The sequence below is a fragment of the Leptonychotes weddellii genome, chromosome 6, assembly GCF_054177405.1.
Source record: "Leptonychotes weddellii isolate Sample4059 chromosome 6, ASM5417740v2, whole genome shotgun sequence".
NCBI lineage: Eukaryota > Metazoa > Chordata > Mammalia > Carnivora > Phocidae > Leptonychotes > Leptonychotes weddellii.
The window spans coordinates 55,726,258-55,749,506 of record NC_138374.1 but is presented as its reverse complement, the minus strand read 5'-3'; the positions used below and the strand labels follow the sequence as shown (position 1 = coordinate 55,749,506).

At 37.3% G+C, this 23,249-nt stretch overlaps 1 protein-coding gene across 2 annotated transcripts in view; it reads right to left on the bottom strand.

Annotated features, from left to right (window-relative positions):
- The window catches only part of JMJD1C (jumonji domain containing 1C), a 325,593-nt gene that overhangs the window by 268,668 nt on the left and 33,676 nt on the right, over positions 1-23,249 (bottom strand). The window contains exon 1 of one of the 2 annotated variants that reach the window (XM_031029861.2): positions 8,308-8,747. The exons of the other annotated variant lie outside the window; for it this stretch is intronic. Within the exon in view, the coding sequence (XP_030885721.1) occupies positions 8,308-8,481 (174 nt within the window). The 5' untranslated portion in view covers positions 8,482-8,747. Of the gene's footprint in view, positions 1-8,307; positions 8,748-23,249 lie in introns of those variants that run through there. 2 annotated transcript variants of the gene reach the window in all.

Sequence of the window (23,249 nt, the reverse complement as noted above, 5' to 3'; positions counted from 1 at the left end):
AGGGGAGGGGGGTGGGAGGATGGGTTAGCTTGGTGATGGGTATTAAAGAGGGCATGTTCTGCATGGAGCACTGGGTGTTAGGCACAAACAATGAATCATGGAACACTACATCTAAAACTAATGATGTAATGTATGGTGATTAACATAACAATAAAAAATTTAAAAAATATTAAATACAGCTGATAAACACCTCCAAGTGTATGAGAAAATACATACTGAATTATTTCAAGGCCTAGTATTGTAGCCTTGGGATATTTATTCTACCTCAACTTCTTTTTTTTTTTTTTTAAAGATTTTATTTATTTATTTGACAGAGAGACACAGTGAGAGAGGGAACACAAGCAGGGGGAGTGGGAGAGGAAGAAGCAGGCTTCCCGCTGAGCAGGGAGCCCGATGTGGGGCTCGATCCCAGGACCCCGGGATCATGACCCGAGCTGAAGGCAGACACTTAACGACTGAGCCACCCAGGCACCCCCTACCTCAACTTCTATAATCACAAAAATTCAAATCTTATGAACTCATCTTGAGCATCCAAAAAAACACTAAATAGAAATCACATTATTTTAGTAAGGAATTGTGGTCCATGTAATATAGTACAAGGTATATCATAATGAAAAATTTCATTAACTCAGAATTAGGAGCTTTTGGGAGGGATCTGAAATTTATTTCTGCTTAATAAACACTTTATCCCAGGACATTCCAGATAGAAACTATTAATATCACAATTCTAGAATTAGAGAACAGAAAAAAACTAGACTAATTCCATTCACTGACTAGATAAATGAGAAAACTGAGACCCAAACTATAAATCAAGTGAAATGTTAAAACTACTTTTGAGAAATATTTCAATGAAACTTAAGGTCTTTTATGGTGATCAGTAACATGTATTTATATACACTTATACACAATTCCTGTTTTTTCAAACTTATTTCAAAAGACATTCTATTAAGACCTGTTTAGTCAGGCTCATTTGAATGAATACAGATGAAATATTGTACCTGAAATTTGTAATGTATTAAGAAATATGTAATCCAAAACTTTTATTAATTCTAAAGTGGTCTACTAGCCAATAACCCCCAAAAGTCAGATTTCACTGTACTCATACTTTTTAATAAGAGGTATAAGCATTTGTCTACCCTGTTCAAATTCAACAAATTCCTATAAGACTCCTAGTTCCAAATGATTAAGTAATGTGGACTAGACTGTGTTAGGGCTCAAAACTTTAAGCTGTTTTCTACTAATTAACCACTTATTCCATAATTAAATCAATAGGTTCTACATTATAAAATAAACACAAGATTTTCATCAGTGGATTTACTAGAATAATTTTATAAAATAGCTACAATATAAAAAATTCTAAAGATTCCATCCAATTAGATAATTTTAAAGAATGTTTCAACATTTTGAAACATTTTAATATTTTAGTAAACAATCATAAAGGCAAATTATGTAATCCTTAAAGATTTATCACATTAAGAACTTTTTATCAAATAAAATATGTTTGTTAAAAATCTACATTGAAAACAACTGTTTATCTGAACATCAGGCAGAAATATAATCATTGTCAAATCTTGAAACAAATGAAATTACCATTAAATCACCACCATTAAAAAAGATCAGTATAGGGGTGTATGGATGGTTCAATCGGTTAAGTGTCTGACTCTTGATTTCCACTCAGGTCATTATCTCAGGGTCATTAGATTGAGCCCCATGTCAGGTTCCATGCTGCATGTGGAGCCTGCTTAAGATTCTCTCTCCTTTGATAGTAAAAAACAACAACAACAACAAAAAGATTCTCTCTCTCTCTCTCTTTGCCTCCCCCTCCCATACATGCACTCTCTCTAAAAATAAATAAATAAAAATAAATTTAAAAGATCAGTATTAATTTTTAAATAACAATACCTAATCTCAAACCCTTCCAACTAGATGGGTTGTGGAGTTCAAAATTTGCTGGATTTTATAAAGTTATATAGGGCATATATAGTCATAGTTGAATATGCTAACAGTGCATATATGACATATATATTACATGTAAAAGTACCTATGTTGCATGTAAACCTGTGGAGTTTCTAAGCACCCTAAAATTAAGCACATTAATATTTCTCTCATAAAACAAGACTATTCAGTTCATATTAGGTTTTACTTTTTAAAAAATTCATTTAGTCAGGTTTTCCTAGTGAATCATTAAAATATTCTGTTAGTACAAAACTATGTGAATTTCAGAACTACGGATAAAGAAGAGTATACTGATAGGTATTTATCTGGCCAACAAAAACACAGAATAGAAATATACAACATTTAGGGGCACCTGGGTGGCTCAGATGGTTAAGCGTCTGCCTTCGGCTCAGGTCATGATCCCGGGGTCCTGGGATCGAGTCCCGCATCGGGCTCCCTGCTAGGCGGGGAGCCTGCTTCTCCCTCTGCCTCTGCCTCTCTCTCTCTGACTCTCATGAATAAATAAATAAAACATTTTGGGGGAAAAAAAAAAAAAAGAAATATACATTTATGGTATATGACCTAAAAACTAAAAGTTAATTTCTTGTTAATTTCTGAAATATTAATGATACCTCTTTCCTGAAATTTCTTTTTTTCTTTTCTCTATTCTTTTTTTTTTTTAATTTTATTTGGGACACCTGGGTGGCTCAGTGGGTTAAGCATCTGACTTTCAGCTAGGGTCATGACCCGCATTGGGCTCCTTGCTCAGCAGGGAGCCAGCTTCTCCATCTGCCTGCTTCTTCCCCTGCTTGTGTGCTCTCTCTCTGACAAATAAATAAAATCTTTAAAAAAATAAAGATTTTATTGATCGATTTGAGAGAGAGAGTGCACGCACAAGCGCACAAGCAGGGGGAGAGGCAGAGGGAGAGGGAGAAGCAGACTCCCTTGCTGAACAAGGAGCCCGACGTGGGGCTCAATCCCAGGACCTTGGGTTCAATGACCAGAGCTGAAGGCAGACGCATAACCAACTAAGCCACCCAGGCACCCCCTGAAATTTCTTTTTAACTATAAGAGGCTTATAGATTCTTCCTGACATAAAAATTCAAATGTTTTTTCTTATTTTTCATTATTTAGAAAGTTAGATATCTGTATGTCCTACATGCATTAAAACAATTTTTCAAAGCTTTGGGATACATCAAAACACAAAGCAGAATATATCATCCTCCCTGAAAACCATCATTGAAGTTAATGACAATGGTATAAACATCTTAACATCAAATAACAAAGAAGACAAAAATGTCATGAAAATGCTCCTTACATGTGCTTTCCAAAAAAATGGAATGGAATATTACCATGTGTATCAGTTAAAATGCTTTTAGTTCCACAGAAAAAAACAAAACAAAGAGACATAAAATAAATTTACTCTTCCAAAATGAAAAATCCCATAGGTGAAAAATCCAACAGTGTATTTAGGCTTCAGAAAACAATCTGATCTGTTTGTCAGCTTTGTCCTCAAACTGGTTGACCTTAAAGCAGGGAAATGGCTGTGGCAATTTCAGCATCACACCCACACAATACTGTACTTAACTTCATTCTGATTGTACCTAATTATTGTAGCCAGAGGAATTCAACTACCTGATTAAGGAATACCATGACCCACGGTTTAGTCAAACACATAATAGATATTGGGGAAATAACCACCAAGATATACAAAACCATAAAAGAAAAAAAGAAATACTCAAAATTTATAGTAAATAGTAGTAGGTAATTGAGATGGTTAGTATAAATTAAAGTATTCACAAAATTTATGACATTCATTTATTTATCATTCAGTGAACACCTAAGTAAATACTAGATACTATATAAACACGTAAGGGGAAAGAAAATGACTATGAGTTTGAGAGTTGAAGACCTTCTTTGTACATAACTTGAAATTGTCAAAAAGTAATAAATCTATAAACATAGCCTATATGCTCTCAATTACATTGAAATATCTGGACATTTTTACTTTCAAATGCAATGATATCACTATATGAAGGTAAGAACAGAGTTCTCACGGTAAAATGTCTTTAGTTCAATTAAATTAAAAAATTTAATAAAATTAAATTTTAAATAAACTTAAAAAGTCTCTTTTATTTTTTTATTTTTTAAAGATTTTATTTATTTATTTGACAGAGAAAGACAAAGTGAGAGAAGGAACACAAGCAGGGGGAGCGGGAGAGGGAGAAGCAGGCTTCCCGCTGAGCAGGGAGCCCGATGCGGGGCTCGATCCCAGGACCCTGGGAGTATGACCTGAGCTGAAGGCAGATGCTTAACGACTGAGGCACCCAGGCACCCCAAAAAGTCTCTATTTTAAATTAATGGAACCAAATCATGTGCCAGAATATATATATGACAGGTCAAAAGAGGGGGAAAAAATACCTTTATTTAATTAATTTTACAAAGAAACATACAAATGACACCATTTATAGGGTGATTACCTTCTTTTAAAACAAGCTAAGTTAGTGGTTAAAACTGAAATGCACAGTTTACAACGTACCACCATAGCCACCACAGATAGCTACAATTTACATACTCCTCTTACTATACCAAAGTCTTTTGGGACCAATTACAACAATTCAAGAGAGGAGAAAAAAATAGTCTATGTACTCAAATCAGACATAAAAGTCCTTCTACCTACCAGCTAACCAATTTTCCTGATGGTTAACTCATCCAGGTCATACTGAGCAACAAAGTAAAAATCATTCACTCATTCATTCATTGTGAATAGACCAGAAATTAGCATTATCAATATCGCAGGACCATTATAAATTTCAGACTTACCTAAAGACTTATCCTAACAAAATTTATAAGGGAATCAAATGTTACTAACTCAACATGAAACTTAAATGAAAAAATAGCTGAGCAAAAACATAGTAGGACTAAAAATGGAAAAGGCTTCCTTATAAACAAAATCACAGGTCACTTTAAACTTCCTAAACGAAAATTTCTTTATATTTAAGACCCATAAGATCTGCAAAATAACTTTCATCTGCAGGTACACAGTTTAGAACAATTTAAAATCTTGTCACTAAGTGACCATCAGAAAATCCCCCAACAAACAAGCAAATATATGTGTTTGGTGTATAAAACAAAATACAATTTTTGTTCCTTTTGTGTATTGAAAAATCTGACATATTTTTTAAAAATACACTTTAAACAGAGTTAGCTTGAAATAATGATGCAATCTCCCTAAGCATCAAGGTGAGTGGGTAGGTGACTAGATGGCTGAATAAATAAACAAATAAATAAGTACATACATACATACATACATAAATGGCTGATAGGTTACGGATGAGAAGTAAAACAAGCAAAAAGTAAATCAATTTTCGCAGATAAGATTATTCTTCATTATTGAGGTGAACCCAATATTATCACGAGGGCACTTAAAAAGTAGAAGGGAGGGGCAAGAAAATCAGAGGGAAAGGTGCCTAGACCAGGGAATGTGGGCTACTTCTAAAAGCCAGAAAAGGAAAAGACATGGATCTTGTCTAGGACCTTCAGAAAAGAACACAGTTCTACCATATCTTGATTTTAGCCCATGTTAGACTTGTCATCTCCGGAACTATAAATAATCAATTTGTATTGTTTAACACCAACTTGTGTTAATTAACAGCAGTGACAGAACATTAATACACATAACTCTTCAAACATAAGATCAAAAATAAGAATGATTAACTTTTGAGATAAAGTATTCCCTAAACTATTTTCAAGTTCTGATAGTTACCCTTTCAAATCATGTGCCATAAATACATACAACTAAGATTTCGAATACATTTGCAGGTTCTAAATTACATATATTTAACTTTTTAAAAAAAAACAAAAACACAAAAATACCCTAGTTATACCATCATTTTTCATATAATTCATAAAGCTCTTTAAAATTTATTCTGCAGTAATAAAAGTCTAAAAGGGGTGCCTGGCTGGCTCAGTCGGTGGAGCATGCAACTCTTGATCTCAGGGTTAGGAGTTCAAGCACCACCTTGGGTGTAGAGACTGCTTAAAAATAAAATCTTTAAAAAAAAAAGTCTAAAAGGGGAATTACAGTATATTGATGCTAACCTGTTCTACATTTCACTTCATTTAATTTAGGGAATATGAACTAAAAAGAAAAAAAAAACAAGAAAGTTTGGGAATAACTCTAAAACTGTAGGTCCTAGGCTGAAAAAACTCAAGTTACACCACATAAAAAAAAATTTTCAAATAAAGACTTGTAGACAAAGGAAAACGGTTGGAGGGGCATCTGGCTGGTTTTTCAGTCCCAGGAACAAGCAACCCTTGACCTTGGGGGTGTGAGTTCGAGTCCCATGTTGAGTGTAAAGATTACTTAAATAAAATTAATTTTTTAAAATTAGGAGAAACTGCTGGAGGTTCACATAGCTATGGTTCAAAATGCATTTTTATGTAAAATTTGTATATGGTGAAAAGCAGCTATTAAGTACACAGTTCAAGTTTTAATACATAAACCCCTGTAACTATCAAGATACAAAACATTTCCATCACCTGAGAAAATTCATCCCTGTTCTTTCTAGTCTCTCCCACCATCCACATATACTTTCATTTTTAAATACCCAGCTTAATACTTTGCCTTTTATAAATGTGATAAACATAAATCCATTCTTTATATCATTTAAATTTCCATGCAAGAAAGTTTTTAATATATTTAATTTTGATAACTTGACTGTCACAAGTGATACTCATAATTTAAAACTGTTATTTCCCAATTTTCATTCATCTACTAAAACAAAATACTCTGGGAAACAAAATATCATTCCAGGTTTGCTCTGAAATAACTTTAAAATGCTAAACTATAATCCAACTAGCTTCCACACAAAAGCCAAGACAATCATCATATCACAATAAGAGGAGGAGAGATAAATTCAGCATATGCTTTTTACACAAAAAAACTTACTGAATTGACACGATCTGCAGAACCATTAAGATGAGAAATTTTTTAAAGATTTGCTTTTTCTCCTTTCCAGTAAGAATAACCAAGCAAAATCTTCAAAATCACCTTTATTCTGCTTATTTCCTATTAGAAATACCTATTAGCAAAACAAGCCTATTTTGCAATATTAGTACATGCCCAATGAAACCATATCATTGACTACAGTCATGAAACAGGGATTTACAAAAGCAGTCGGAAACCAAGAAAAATATCAAAATAGGTATGCACATGTATAGGTAGATATTAAAGTGAATTTGGAAATGTAAACTGCAGATACACAAAAGGAAAGAAAATATTACCATGTTTGAAGTTTTCAGTAAAAAATTAAATACCCCAAGGCACTACCAATAAATTTCGTGGATTATCACTCGCAAATCAACCTTGAGAAGACTACTCAATGCCTAGCCTCTACTCCACCCCTTCCAACCTGTCCCCAAGTGAAAATGTCCTTGGAACACTATCAGAGGATATCCCGTCTCGAAATGGTGCACATTCCTACATTATTGAAAGAAAATATTGGCAGTATCATATGAAAGGAAAAGAAAGCAAAGAAAAAGACCCTTAAGGTTCGGCAGGGCATAACATTTTATTTTATAATACTTCTTGCTTCATTTAAAATTGTATAAAACCCAGGATGATTTTTAAAACACTATTCACTTTCTAAAAATCCACAACCCCACAGGAAAAAAAAACAAATGGAAGGAAGGAAGGAATGGAGGGAGGGATGGGTTAATTCTATGACCCTCCAAATCAAAAATTTTCATTTTCATCGCTTCCAGTTAGAAATACAAGCATCTGTAGAAAGAGGTTTCATCAAGATGCCACCACTCACACAGTCTTTGCCTGGAAAATACACACGAATCCCAGGACAGCCTGAAACACCATAGATATGTCTCTTTCCTTTTCTCCCTCCCTCTAGCAACCTTTACTGCCTAAGTTTTAAGTCTCTAACCCCTGCACTAGTAAGACTTTTTCAAGGAAAGAGATGTTGGTGAAGATGGCCCCCTACCGCCATGAGTGGTCTGTGTTCGTCCGCCACCCCCACCTGCCCCAGCGGCACTGGCTCACAGCCCCGCCTTTCAGTAAGGTCTCTACGGCCACTGCGGGGGCGCTGAACCCCTCCCAGGCAGCGGCCAAGGGGCCTGGCGGGGCCTGTGCGGGAGCCCCGGGGGTCCCGCTCCGGCACCGCTCCCACCGGGGAAACTACTCACGAGGAGATGGGAGACCCCAGCAGGGGTGAGGGCAAACCCGACGACGGCTCCAAAGAGGGGCGTGACCGCCAGCTGGCTCGGCTGCGGGAGGTGCCAGAGGTAACCAGACAAGGTGCTGCCAGGGACAGCAGTGCGGGCGTGGGCTGGGAGACTGAGGGGCACTCGCTCTCTTACCGCCAGGTCCGGATTGCTGCTGTCCCTGTGTGACACAGCTCGGATGACCCCCGCTCGCCAGCCCCGCAAGCAGCGTCCACTCTCTCGGCGCTCCGGCCGAGCCTCCTCGCCGACCGCCACGCAAAGGAACCGCTTCCCCACCAGTTCCAGCCGCGTCTCCACCGCCATAGCCATCACTGCTGAAGCGGCTGCCGCCTCCTCCACTGCGAGGGAACCAGTGAAACCCTGCTCCTACCGGCCGCCCATGCTGAAGAGAGCGGACTGGGGGACGGCCGCAGCCCCGCGAGCAAGCGAGTGCGGACTCGGGGGCGCACCGGACACTCTGCCCAGAAGGGCACAGCGACCTCGGTCTCTCAGTCCTCAACACTCCCCCAGACTCCCCGACTAGCAGCCTCTGACTGTAGTCACACACACACACACACACACACACACAGAAACGGACAGAAATCCCCACACCCCTCGTCGCCGTCGGAGGCCCTGAGGCAGCCCCAGCCACTGCCGCCACCTCGCAGTGGACAGTACTACTCCGCCTCCCCATCCACTGGAAGGCTGCGAGCGCCGTGCGTCTCCTTCCGCCTGCGCGGGCGGGGGCAGGGAGCCGCGGGAAAGGGTCGGAGGAACCACCACAGACGGAAAGTAGTGCCCGACGACGCTGCCAAGGGGGCTGTGGGACCAGCCAGACTAAGAAGTAAGGAGCGGGGTGGGAGAAAGGAATGCTCTCCCTTGGTAACACCATTACGAGGATTTGAGGGTCACCTCGCTATTCGCTCCCTCAAAAGTGTCTGTGGGGGAAGGGGTGGAGGCGAAAGTGAATCGTGCTGGTTCCACCCTGGGTCACAAAAAACTCCAGTTAAACCCCGCATCTCCAGAGCGACGTTTTTCAGAACACATGGTGCCCGCCACCTGAGGTAGCCCAAATTTCGCCTGAAACAACAGCCCTACCAGCAAAGCAGAGCAACACTTTCCATTGAAAACAGTCACTGCAGAACAGTGCACGACTCCAAATGAAAATGAAGAAAACACTGTCATCCTTTCATCCTTCCTGTTTGCAACGATACTAATTACATGTTTGAACTCTTCAGAGATTTACACCTCGCTACTGCTTTGTGGTAAAAATGTCAAACGCCCTGTTGAGGGCTTCTGTCAATGTCCCTAAAATCTACAGTTTCTGTGCCAATTTGAGTTCTTTCAGTACTAGCACATACCTCATACTCACTAATCATAAACAAACAACAACAGGGAAAGGCTCCGGATTCAGTTATTAGAGACTATCGTGGAAAGAAAAGGTTTTTAGCCAATCACAATTCAGTAAAATAAATTATGTTTACTTCCCGTCCAATCACAACAGAACTTTGTAGTCCCTACACATACAGATCCAATCCTTGAATTCTTCTAAAACAAAGCTATCTTCTACATGTCTGTGAGCAGTTCAATTTCAGACATACATCACAGTGTTTTTAAAAGGTAGTTTTAAAAATCCCAGTCCCGTGTTGTTTTGTTTTGTTTTTCAGGGCCACTAATGATCATAATCAACTCCAAAAATCCTTCTAGCCCAATGAAAACTTATTCTAAATTTTGGTTTCTAAAAAAAATAAACTTTGGTTTCTTAGAGATTTTCCTAAACCTCTACACCAAAAAAATTACCTTTTAAAAAATTATTATTATTTTGAGAGAGAGGCGGGTGGGGAGGCAGAGAGCGAGAGAGAGAGATAATCTTAAGCAGGCTAAACGTCCAGTGTGGAGCCAAACCGCTGTCTTATCTCACAACCTGGAGTTCATGACCTGAGCCAAAATCAAGAGTGGGTCACTTAACCGACTGAGCCACCCAGGCACCCCCTCCCAAAAATTACCTTTTTAAAGGAGTTTACATTAGTAATCTGAATGTTTAAAATAAACTTAAGGCTTTTATCTTTCTTGGAACACCCAAGCCGAGTTGTTTTAAGTAGAAAAAACATGGCCACTGCAAATAGGTTATAAAAGAAAATTACAACGAAGACAGGTTTTAATCATCATGATCTAATTCTGCTAAAGGCCAAATAGGAAATTGTAATAGATAAAGGAAAACCATGTCCAGAAATGCATACTGGCAAGTTGAGAGAAAAATTTAATTTCACTTATGCAATTTTATTTCCAGGCCCACTCTTTTAGTGCATACTTAATCATCTTGAGAACTACAGACTAAGATTTCTAAAATCTCAACTTGAATTAAGGAGCCAGTAAAATAATCTGGTGAAAATAACCTAACATATGGAAGGAGAAAAAAATAAGATCTGCATTGATACCAAATTATCAATGATTTGCTTTGTCATCTTCAGGACGACACAATTGTTACGAAAATTGCCTGCTTCCTAGTCTCAGTGATATTCTAGGAGCAAGTGAGAAAATATAAATAGTCACTTAAGAGATGAAAATAACACTTATTACATAAATCCCACTCACTAAATTATATATTTGGATTATTGATTGTTGGGATGCCTTACATAAAACTGCCACCTGATTTCAATTTTTATAGGTAAATTTCTAAATGGACTCCTAAGAGCCCTCACTACATGTTGAGTGCTATCCTTGGAAGTGCTCTGAAAAGCATGTAAATCCACCAAATCAATCAAAATATTTCAAGTGCAGAAGGCCATATATCTTCACAACCTTTTCAATCAAATGTCTTATAGTCTTAGTACTGCATTCTAAATATTATTCTATGAATCCCCTGACTCTGGCCAATGACTACGAATTACAAGGAAAAAAAACACAAATTTGTAGATATTTTGCTTTTAGAGAAACTTGAAGTATATTTTTTTTAAATGTAGAATAAAAAGGCCTTAAAGGATTTTTGTTTGCTTGCTGGCATTTTTTGCTTTGTTTCAAGGATTGTTTATACTGTTTTGCCAGCAAATCATAACTCTAAGTAACATGGAATTAAAATAAATTTTAAAGTCAGATTTGAAACCTTAGAATATTTGTTTGTTCAGTTAGTTCCTTTACATCCTCTACTTTTATAAATATCCTCAGAAAATGCACTAGTCGATTTTTTTTAAAGTTATAGAATTTTTCACTATAGAGGCAGAGTGACACAAAAGTATTTAAAATGACTAAGTTTACTTACAGAAGCTGAAAAATTGAAAACATAGACTAGATCTTATACTTTTTCCATCCCCACAGGTAATATGTACATTAAATACATACACCCCCCTCAATTCAAGCAAACCTCATACATCAAATATCTTTTTTTTAACTTCTTTTTTTTTAAGATTTTATTTATTTAACAGAGAAAGACACAGTGAGAGAGGGAACACAAGCAGGGGGAGTGGGAGAGGGAGAAGCAGGCTTCCCACGGAGCAGGGAGTCCGATGCGGGGCTCAATCCCAGGACCCTGGGATCATGACCTGAGCCGAAGGCAGGCGCTTAACGAATAAGCCACCCAGGCGCCCCCAAATATCTTTATATAAAAGACACACTGTGAGATTATTGTTTTTTAAAAATCCACAAAAAATTTATTCATAAAAACAATGTTTTATTTTTTAAAAAACATGACCTACAAAGGAAGGATATGTATTCATTGTAATGATAAGGGTCATAATTACCCACTTAATTATCAATAATTAGTAGTTCATAAAGTTTAGGGTTTTTTTTGTTTTTTTTTTTGTGAGAGAGAGAATGAGAGAGAGCACGAGAGGGAGGAGGGTCAGAGGGAGAAGCAGACTCCCTGCCAAGCAGGGAGCCCGATGTGGGACTCGATCCCGGGCCTCCAGGATCATGACCTGAGCCGAAGGCAGTCGCTCAACCAACTGAGCCACCCAGGCGCCCAAAGTTTAGTTTCAATAAGCAGTCTACTAGCTATAAATTTTTCACTTTGTGATTTGGCCAATTATCTACTCTCTTAAATACCAGTATTTTGTGTCACTATTAGTGTCTATTATAAACAACATAAAAAAACACAAAGGGAAAAAAGTTTAGTGCATATATCTTATAATAATATTAACCATCATTTATGGGACACTTACTATGCCTCAGACACTAAGCTAAGTACTTTATACCTATAATCTTACTTTATTTATTTAAAAGATGAAGTTACTCGCCTAAGCATACACATTCAGGAACTGGGATTCAAAATTAGGCCTTATGATTCCAAAGCAGTCTGCATTATGCTAAATTGTCACTTAAAAGAAACATGAAGGTCAGTCACCAAGTTGCCACCTCCTTATTAACATAGGCTATTCATAACTGATTTGTTTATTTAGCACTTATTATGTGTCTCACATCCTGCAAGGTTCTAGAGATAGGGCCTGTCTTCGAGTAGCTCACAGTGTAGGTGGAAAGAGACAATAGAAATGCTTCAGTTTGTTTAAGGAAGCATCAATAGAATGGCATAAAAGATAAGTTTAGTGCATTTTAACAAATAATTTTCAAATCTATTATAACCTGGAGGCTTTTCTTAATTGTCAAGGGTAATGACTGGATTGGGTTATGAGGTCTTAGTCTTTATATACAGGCACATCTAGGAACTGTTAAAGTCAATATTACAATGAAGGAAGCCACGGTAATGTGTTTAATAAAGTACTTCTTCTAGGTGCGAAAAATAAAGTTTTAAAAATCAAAAATAAGAATAAAAACGTAAAAGAAAAGAAGCCAAAAATTTCAACTGAATTATACAAGTGGAAGACCAAGAATAGAATGGAAATAAGTTTATGTTACTGTGTTTATCACTAAACCTTAAATAACTTCCATTTAAGTATTTCCCTAAACACTTTTTTTTTTTAAGATTTTATTTATTTATTTATTTGAGAGAGAGAGAGACAGCGAGAGAGGGAACACAAGCAGGGGGAGTGGGAGAGGGAGAAGCAGGCTTCCCGCTGAGCAGGGAGCCCAATGCGGGAGGGGCTGGATCCCAGGACCCTGGAATCATGACCTGAGCCGAAGGCAGACACTTAATGACTAAGCCACCAAGGCGCCCCCCTAAACACTTATTTAAACTGAATTCCTTGATCAAATTTATAATGATAACATAACTCAAATGTCACTTTCCTAAAGAAAGCCATCTCTGATTCCCAGCCTTAGAATCCCCCATTACGGACTTTCAAAACATTCTCCATTTATCTTAGAGCTTATCACAACTGTATTTATACCATTTATTGTATAATTGTTTTATATTTGTCTCCAGTTGGTAGAGTATAAACTCCAATAAAGAACATTGTATCTTTTCCACAACTATACTCCCAGTATCAACTAAGCTTTGTGCAGAGTAGATACTCTATAAATGGCATCAAATTAATGAATATAACAAAATGTACCTTTTTATAAATCCAACCAAATTAAGAGGAACTTCGAATCTCTAAATCAAGACTCATAAATATGAGTTCTTGTTCTTCCTACAGAGTTATTCATTGCCTTTAAAATAATGGCTTCTACACATTATTTCATTTCATTACGGAGGTACAACATAAAGCCTTCATAAAACTTGGGCTTCCCAGAAAAGCACAGTTGTTCCTAGGGATCATTTCTAAAGAACAGACACAGATAAAGAGTTACAATTCACAGGGAAAATATTCATTGCATTACCAAATAACCAATCTGAGGCAAACCCAAAAATGATCCTATGAGTATATATCCAAAACATCCGTCTATTCTTAGTATTCTAAAGAGAACAATCTCAAATAATGTCTTTGATGAAGCCAACGTACAAACAATTTCCTCAGTGTCCTCTTGATGCCATGTGGAGTGAGCAGGATAGAAAATGAAGAAAGAAAGGTAGAAAGGACAGGGAAGAGAGTGAAAAGCAATCTCCACTTGGCCTTTTAATTGCATTTGTTACCCAGCTTCCAATTTATATTCTGGCTGCACAGGAACCTACCACTTTTTTCAACATTTTCTTTTAAAAATGAAACTTTAGGGGCACCTGGGTGGCACAGTCCATTAAGCACCTGGCTCTTGATTTCAGCTCTGGTCATGATCTCAGGGTGGTAGGAATGAGCCCCACATCGGGATCCATGCTCAGCAGAGTCTGCTTGGGATTCTCTTTCCCTCTCCTTCTGCCCCTCCAGCTCATGCTCTCTCAGTCTCTCAAATAAATAAATAAATCTTAAAAAACTGAAACTTTAAATCTAATTTTTAATGATAAAAAAATTTTAAATTTAGAAAGAATGCAAAAAACATTGGAATGTTCCTAATCTGCTGAATGAGGAGCTACAAGGAAGAAGGAAATGAACAGCTGCCATTGAGCATTTAGCAAGGTCTTCCCAGGGTGTCCCACAGAACTTTTTGTTTTTTCATCATCCCTCTCATAAATGCTTCAACTATTAACTACTATTAAAACATGCTACATGGCAGTCTGCATTTTGCATCTTCAATTATTATATTAGCTCTTTCATATATGAACAGGTTAGGTTCCTAAAGGGTTATGTTCCTATTGTTATAAGATTTTACTTAGCCACATGTTAGTTGTAGCAGAGCTTTAAGTCCGAAAGAATGCTTCTGTTCATGTCCATAAAAATTAAGGAAAAGAGCCTCTATTCCTACCTTTAAGCTATAAACGAGGGAAAGTCAAAGTAAAATCTAAGCTAAAAATACTGACTCAAAACCTCAGCATGCTATCAATACTCCATCAATGTTCTTCCCCAAAGATGCAGCTAGATTCTACATAATGAAGGAACTTTATGATCAAGAACACACAGCTCTGAGGCACATTTCTCAAATTAATGGCATCTCGCTTCAAAGAAACAAAACAAAACAAGACCTAGCAGTAAAATATAGGGAATCTTTAGTCATTCTTTTCTTTGGCACATTCTAGAAAAAGCCACATGATTACATATAATAAGATCTATAACATACTACAAAACATAAATATGCAGTAAAAATATATTACTCCTTATATATAAAGGAAAGCATTGTCTTCTAGCTCCACATATGCTTCAGTACTACAGATAATTTATTTATTCAATTAAAGAGAGTGTATAAAATAGTGTTCCAATTCCAAGGCCTGTGTTCACAGAAGCTCACAGGAAGACAGGCCTTAGAATTTTCCCTTAAAATCACAACTGACACATATGAAAACCAGACTTCAAAAAAAAAGACCTTAACTACAAACTTAAAATTGAAATCAACATCCCCCAAACATTCTGCTACTCCAGGGCACACTTCTATATTACCTAAAATTAAATGGCCAAGAGAAATACTCAAAAGGCTAACCAACTTCACTTTTCTCAAAATACACAAACACTTAGGCTAAAACTGGTCAATTCCCATTCCATATCGCCCTTCACAAATGGATGTTTTAAGATGTATATCCCAAATGTAGAAAATTAGAAATTAGCAGGCATGTAATGTAGTATAATCAAAGAGCAGGAGTCAAACAAGTCTAGGTTACTTCTACCACTAACTTCTACCACTAACCACTTTGCTTCCCTAGGAATAATATATAACATGTAGAGGCTGATATAATCTTTAAGGTTCCTAAAAGCTTGCAATTAAGACTTCTGAATAATTCATCAAGTAGCAAAGTATCCTCTCCTGTCACATGGTAGTTTCAAAGCTGAAAAATGTTAAAGGATTGACAAAAGTTAATCTTGCTTTAGGAAAACAAATGTGTTTGGCCAGAAAGGTTCTATCTCAAAGGTCTCACAGAAGATAAATAGATCGATCATTAATACATATATACAAATAGAACAGACCAAAGGACTTCCCAATTAAACAATTTTTAAACAGCATTGCAGAATTGCTTCCTTTGTTCTCCAAATTTGCTCTTAAAGCTATCATATTAATCTATCAGAACTAACTTCAAATGGAGGAATTTTTGAGATTCTCTAAATTACAAATAAGCTTCATATCTAAAACCTAAACCTTACATGCCTTTATATTCTTTGTTTATAATACCTAAAAGTCCTTTTTTCAGCTATTCTAATTGCAAAAATTACCTTAAAATCAATTGTTTCATTTGATTTTATATCTAAATTTACATGGATGTTTAAGTCCCCACTTGCAATTTGCTTTTAATATTTATAAGTTTTAAAATTTTATACAAATATGCTAGTTTATGTTTCAACCTTAAGTCATGCTTAGAAAATATGTAGGTATTCTTCTATATTTTCTTCTAGTAGTTTTATAATTCAAATTTTTATAATTCTTTCAAAATTAGATGATAATACCTACCACTGATGGAGGGACAGGAAATACCCTGGCCCCAAACAATAGAGGTCTACTATTAGTGGGGAAAAAGCGGGATTACTAGGAAGAGAGGGAAACAGAGCCTGGCTACAATTAATGTTGGTCTAGGACAAAAGATACGCTCCATGCCCACCACTGCAAGGCAAATCAGCTTCTAGTACAGAGAAAAAAACAAAAGAGCACAGACAGAGCCTCTCTGAAGTACAGATGTACAAGTAAGGCCTAAAGATATAGATGGAATAAAAAAACATTGAGTTAGGGGCGCCTGGTTGGCTCAGTCGTTAAGCGTCTGCCTTCGGCTCAGGTCACGATCCCGGGGTCCTGGGGTCGAGCCCCGCATCGGGCTCCCTGCTCGGCGGGAGGCCTGCTTCTCCCTCTCCCACTCCCCCTGCTTGTGTTCCCTCTCTCGCTGTCTCTCTCTGTGTCAAACAAATAAATTCTTAAAAAATAAAAAATAAAAATAAATAAAAAACATTGAGTTAAAACTTTTCAGCAAATCAACCCCCACCCTTAAGCACAAAGTGATGATACAAGTATTTAAAATTGATGATGCACCGCATGTAACCAAAGCAAGGGAAAAAACCCCACATAAACCCAATCAACTCCAGGCAAGACTGATTCAACCCCACGCACAAACAACTCAAACAACTTAGCAGAACAAGAGTCATACCCCTTTCTTAACATAAATACTATATACTTCAATCTCTACTATCCTGCAAATGATGGCTGGCATTCAATCAAAAAGTATAAGCCTGGCCACAGGGGTGATTTCCCTGGTCTCCAAGGTAGTGCATACATATTGAGGTTATACTACCTTTTCTGTAAATTGTATAAAAATATCTCCTTAAATTCTTTTGTTTGCATCATTCCTTTGGTAAACCACCCTCACCCTCCCAAAATTATAAGCTACACAAAATTTCAAGGGCAAACAAATCAGTCAGGAGACAAAATAGTCTCAGGAGACAAAATAGTCAACAGAAGCAGACTTAGACATAACTAAAATGTTGGAACTATCAACCAATGAATTAAAATAATTATTAATAATAATGAAAGATCAAATGGAAGAGGCAAATAAATAGGTATGATCAGATGGCAAATATCATAGGTAGAAACTACAAGAGTTGAACAGAAAAGCTAAAGGAGTCAATCTGAAATGCTAAAGAATGAGAAATGCAGTAACAAAATTTTAAAAAGCCTTTGACAGGTTCAGCAACAGACTTGACACAGCTGAGGAAAGAATCAATGAACCTGAATATAGGTCAAGAGAGATTATCAAAGCTGAAACTAGATAGGAAAAAGAGTAGGAGAAAATCTATACAAACAGAACAGGAGGGAACAGTTTCCAACTTATTTTATGAGGCCAGCATTACCCTGAAAACAAAATCAGACAAAGGAGTCACAAGAAAAAAACTACTATGGATCATTACCCTTCACAGATGCAAAAATCCTCAATAAAATATTAGCAAATCAAATTCAGTAACTTGGAAAAAAGATAAAATATCACAACCAGTAGGGATTTATCCCAGGAATACAAGTTGAATCAACATTAAAAGATCAATCAGTATAACTCATCAGGTCAACAAATTAAAGAAGAAAAATATGATGGCATGAACAAATGCAAAAACTAAACATTTAAGAAAATCCAACCCCTATTCATGATAAACTTCTCAGCACATCAGGAATAGAAGGGCACTTATACAACCTGATGAAGTGCATATACTAAAAACTTACTGCTAACATTATAGTTAATAATAAAAGACTCAATGTTTTCCCCTAAAGATTCAGAAGAAGGACATCAGCTGTCACCACTCCTATTTAATAACACACTCAAGATCTAGAAAATGCAACAAGACAAGAAAAAAAGAAATAAAAGGCATACAGATTGAAAAGGAAAAAATAAACCTGCCTCTATTCACAAATGGCATGATTGTCTATGTCCATTCACAAAGAATCTTCAAAAAAAACTCCTGGAGCTAATAAGTGAGTTTAGCAAAGTTGCAAGATTCAAGATCACTATGCAAACATCAATTATATCTCTATACACTGGGGGAAAAAAAGGAAAATCCAAACTTAAAAACAGTACTATTTATAATAGAGCCAGAAAACATAAAAATATGTATAAATGTAATAAAATATGTGAAAGATCTCTATGCTGAAAACTACAAAGTATTTTTTTTTTTAAGATTTTATTTATTTATTTGACAGAGAGAGACACAGCGAGAGAGGGAACACAAGCAGGGAGAGTGGGAGAGGGAGAAGCAGGCTTCCCGCGGAGCAGGGAGCCCGATGCGGGGCTCGATCCCAGGACTCTGGGATCATGACCTGAGCCAAAGGCAGACGCTTAACGACTGAGCCACCCAGGCATCCCAAAAACTACAAAGTATTGATGAATGAAGACCTAAATAAGTGGACTGATATACCATGAGCATGTATTTGAAGACTCAGTTCTCCCCAAATTCATCTACAAATTCAAAGTAATCTCAATGAAAAGAACAGCTATTTTTTATGTTGACATCAATGAGTTGATTCTAAAATCAACAAAGGAAGTAAGGCAAAGGAACTGGAACAGCCAAAACAATTTAAAAAGAAAAAATTGGAAGACTCATACTATCTTATCTCAGGACTATCCTATAAAGATACATTAATCAACTCAGCATGACATCAGCAAAAGAATAAATAGATGAATAGAAAAAATAGAGTCCAGAAACAGACCCATACATACATATGAGCAAGTGATTCTTGACAAGAGTGAAAATGCAGTTCAGGGGAGAAAGGATGGCCCCATCAACAAGTGGTTCTAGAACAATTAGATATCCATGTGCCCCCTAAAATATCTCACTCCATATACTAAAAGTAACTCAAAATGATAGACCTAAATGTAAAATATAAGACTAAAAAAGTCTTAGAAGAAAACATAAAAAATTTTTCATGACACTGGATTAGGCAAAGATTTTTAAAAATCCATAAAATTTATAAAATTAAAAATTAAACATTAAAATTAAAAACTCTTCTCCAACGGTTACAGACAGGCAGAAAATATTTGCAAAATACCTATCTGATAAAAAGACTGGTATCCAGAATATTTAGAGATCTCTCAAAACTCAATAATAAAAATTTTAATGGGCAAAAGATTTGAACAGACACTTCATCAAATAAGATATATGAATGGCATCATAAGCACATGAAAAGATATTCAACATCATTAGTCATCAGAGAAATGCAAAGCACAACTATTTGTGTGAGATACTATTACACATCTACCAGGATGACTAAAACTAAAAGAAAAATAAAACTGCCAATACTAAATATTGAGTATGAGAACCAGTTGGAACTCTCATAGTGTGGTAGCTGAGAGGAATGCAAAACGGTACAGCCACTTAGCAAAAGAGTTTAGTACTTTCTACCACAGTTAAACAGACACTTTTCATATAACCCAGCAATCCGACTCTTATTTACTCAAGTGAAATAAAAACCTATGTTCACACAAAAACCTATACTCAAATGTTTGTAGCAATTTTATTTATAATTGCCAACAGCTGGAAACAACCAGCTCAACTGGAGAATTAACAAACTTCAAATGCTACTCAACAATAAAAAAGAACTGAGTATTGATACTAGCAATAATATGGATGAACCTCTGGAGTTCAGGGATCCCCAAAGCCATCCTTAGGTTCAATGATTCACTAGAAACTCATGAAACTCAAAAGAGCCGTTTTATTCATGGTCACAGTTTATTATAGCAAAAAGATACAGATTAAAACCAGTAAAGGGAAGAGGGGTATAGGACAGGGTCCGGGACAACCAAGCTGCCAGTTGTTCTCTCCCAGCAGAGTTGCAGAGATAGCACTTACATCTTCCCCCAAGAATGTATGACAGCATGCATGGAGTACTGGCAACCAGGGAAACGCAGCTGAGGCGTGGTGTCGAGCATTTTTATCAGGGGTCTGACATGTAGGTAGGGCTGACCATCTGCACAGCTGACCTTAGCCTCCAACTCCCCCAGAGGTCAAGCTGATACCACACCGCACAAAGTCTCCACCACCTTGTCAGCCACACTGTCAGCATAGACAACATGAGGTGGCCAAAGGCCCTTAAGTAAGCAAAGACACTCTTATCAGGCAGGATATTCCAAGGGCTTAAAGGTTACCTCCCAGGAGATGGGCAAAGGCCAAACCTTAGGCAGCTGAGTTGCCTATTCTTTGAGCAACTGAGGTATTTTTACTCAAAACAACACTTCTGACACCAAATGTATCAGTTTTTTTCCTCACACCATCTAATTCTCTAACTCTCCCGATACCACCAGGCATCCTACAATTCATTTCAATTCTGACGATAACAACTCAGTCAGCATCAGACTCCTCAGGCTTTTGGGTCAGTCCCACAAGACTGCCCTCACTTCAGATGGCAGTCACAAGTATTGGGTCCCCAGGTTACACATACTTCTGTTTGACTTGGCTACAAGTTGGAGATGAAACTCCATCTCCCTTTCAGTTCATTAATTCGCTAGAACAGCCCATAAAATTCCAAAGAACACTTTTTTTACTATTACCAATCTATTATAAAGGATACACACAAAGACCCAGATGAGAAGGTACATAGGGCAAGGTCCATATGGGTCCTAAGAACAGGAACTTCGGTTTCCACTGAGTTGGACTATGCCACCCTATCAGCAAGTGGATATGTTCACCAACTGTGAAGATCTCCAAACCCCATTGTTTAAAGGCTTTTATTTAGGCTCTATTACACAGGCACAATTGATTAAATCACCGGCCACTGACGACTGAACTCAGTTGCCAACCATTCTGTCCTCCATGAAGGTCAAGGGGTGGGGCTGAAAGTGCCAACCCTCTAATCACATGGTTAGCAACCATGTGGCAACCAACTATCATCCTGGCAACCAACTACCATCCTGAAGCTATCGAGAGGCCCATCAAGAGTAACCTCATTAGTATAAACTCAGGAATGATTAAAAATGGTTTGTTATGAATAACAAAAGATGCTCCTTTCAGGAAATTACAAGGGTTTTAGGAACTCTGTACAAGGAACCAGGGACAAAGACCCAACATGTATTTCTTATTATGTCACAGGAATGCTATTCCTTTACCGCACAACTTCAAATGCATTATACTAAGTGAAAGCAACCAAACCTAAAGGGCTACAAAGTTTATGATTCCATTTATATGATATGGCTGAAAAAGTAAGACTACAGAGACTGAAAATAGATCAGTGATTGCCAAGGTCTGCAGTGTGGGAGGAGGGCTTGTCTACCAAGGGGCACAAGATAACATTCTTTCCTGATTGTGATGATAGTTATACAAATACATGTGTTTATCAAAACTCACAGAACAATGATTTTTACTATTTGTGAGTTATACCTTGATTAACCTAAGACAATCAGTAGTAACAGATTCATTCACCTGAAGCAATTTCATCTCCTAAAAATGATACATACAAACGTTATGTGAGCAACAAGACAAATGCCCTTGCTAAGTGAAAAGCAATAGAAAACTCTATCTCTGCTTTATCATACTTTATAAAAATTATGCATGCACACAGGCAAAGGAAAACATTTTGATACATTGGCTACCAGGATTATGGGGTGACAATTTCTGATTAATGTTTTCTGTATAATAACAAACAAAATAAGCTACAAAAAAATGTTTTATAACAGGTAAAATAGCATAATACTGGTAGGCAAGAAATTCTAAAATGACCCCCAAGGCCCATGCCCTTGTATAATCCTCTCTCTTTGAGTTTAAGTGGGACTTGGCAACTTGTTTCTAACCATTGGAATAGGGCAAAGGAAATGGGCTATCACTCCCACGATTATATTATTTCAAATGGCAAAGGTGAAAAGATTTTGCAGATGTAATTAAGGTCCCTAACTGGCATTCAATTAATCAAAGAGATTTTCCTGTATGGACCTACGTAATAAAGATGAGCCCTTTAAAAGAGAGTAGAGGTCAGAGACTTTCCTGTGGCCTTGAAAAAGCAAGCTGTCCTAAATTCTACCAGTAGAAGGAAATGAATTCAGCCAATAACCATGTGAGCTTGGAAGAAGATCCAGAGCCTCAGTGAAACCTCAGCCATGGCCAACACTTCAGTTTGTAGCCTTGTGAAACCCTAAGTAGAAGACTCAGCTTAAACTGCGCCCAGACTCCTGATCCATGGAAATTATGAGATAATAAATCTGTGTTGTTTTAAACTGCTATTGAAATTTGTTACACAGCAATAGAAAACTAAACGAGTAATTAAGATTATTTCCTAGAGTCTTGGCTTTATCCACAGGCACTCCCTTGGTTCATCTCAAATTAGAGGTAATGTCCTGTTCTTGTTAGTCATTTCAATTTTCAAAAAAGAATGTAAACTTTAACATAGCTTCACTGAATAATGGTTCAAATTTAATCAATAACACAGATGATCTGTATTTCAGACAGTTGCCAGGAAATATCTCAAATTCACTGCTGTCCAATACCCAGGAAAGCTCCACATAAAACAATGTTTATGGAGAACTGTACGCAGGAAAGTACTGCCTTGTCTTTGCCCCCTGCTCAAAATAAAGCTGTTACCTTTCTAGCCCTGTCCACCATGGTGCTTAGCAGCCAGGGATGCATGGTCTCAGACATGTTTACCAAGTAAAACACTGACTTGAGGGGCGCCTGGGTGGCTCAGTCATTAAGCGTCTGCCTTCGGCTCAGGTCATGATCCCAGGGTCCTGGGATCGAGCCCCACATCGGGCTCCCTGCTCAGCGGGGAGTCTACTTCTCCCTCTCCCACTCCCCCTG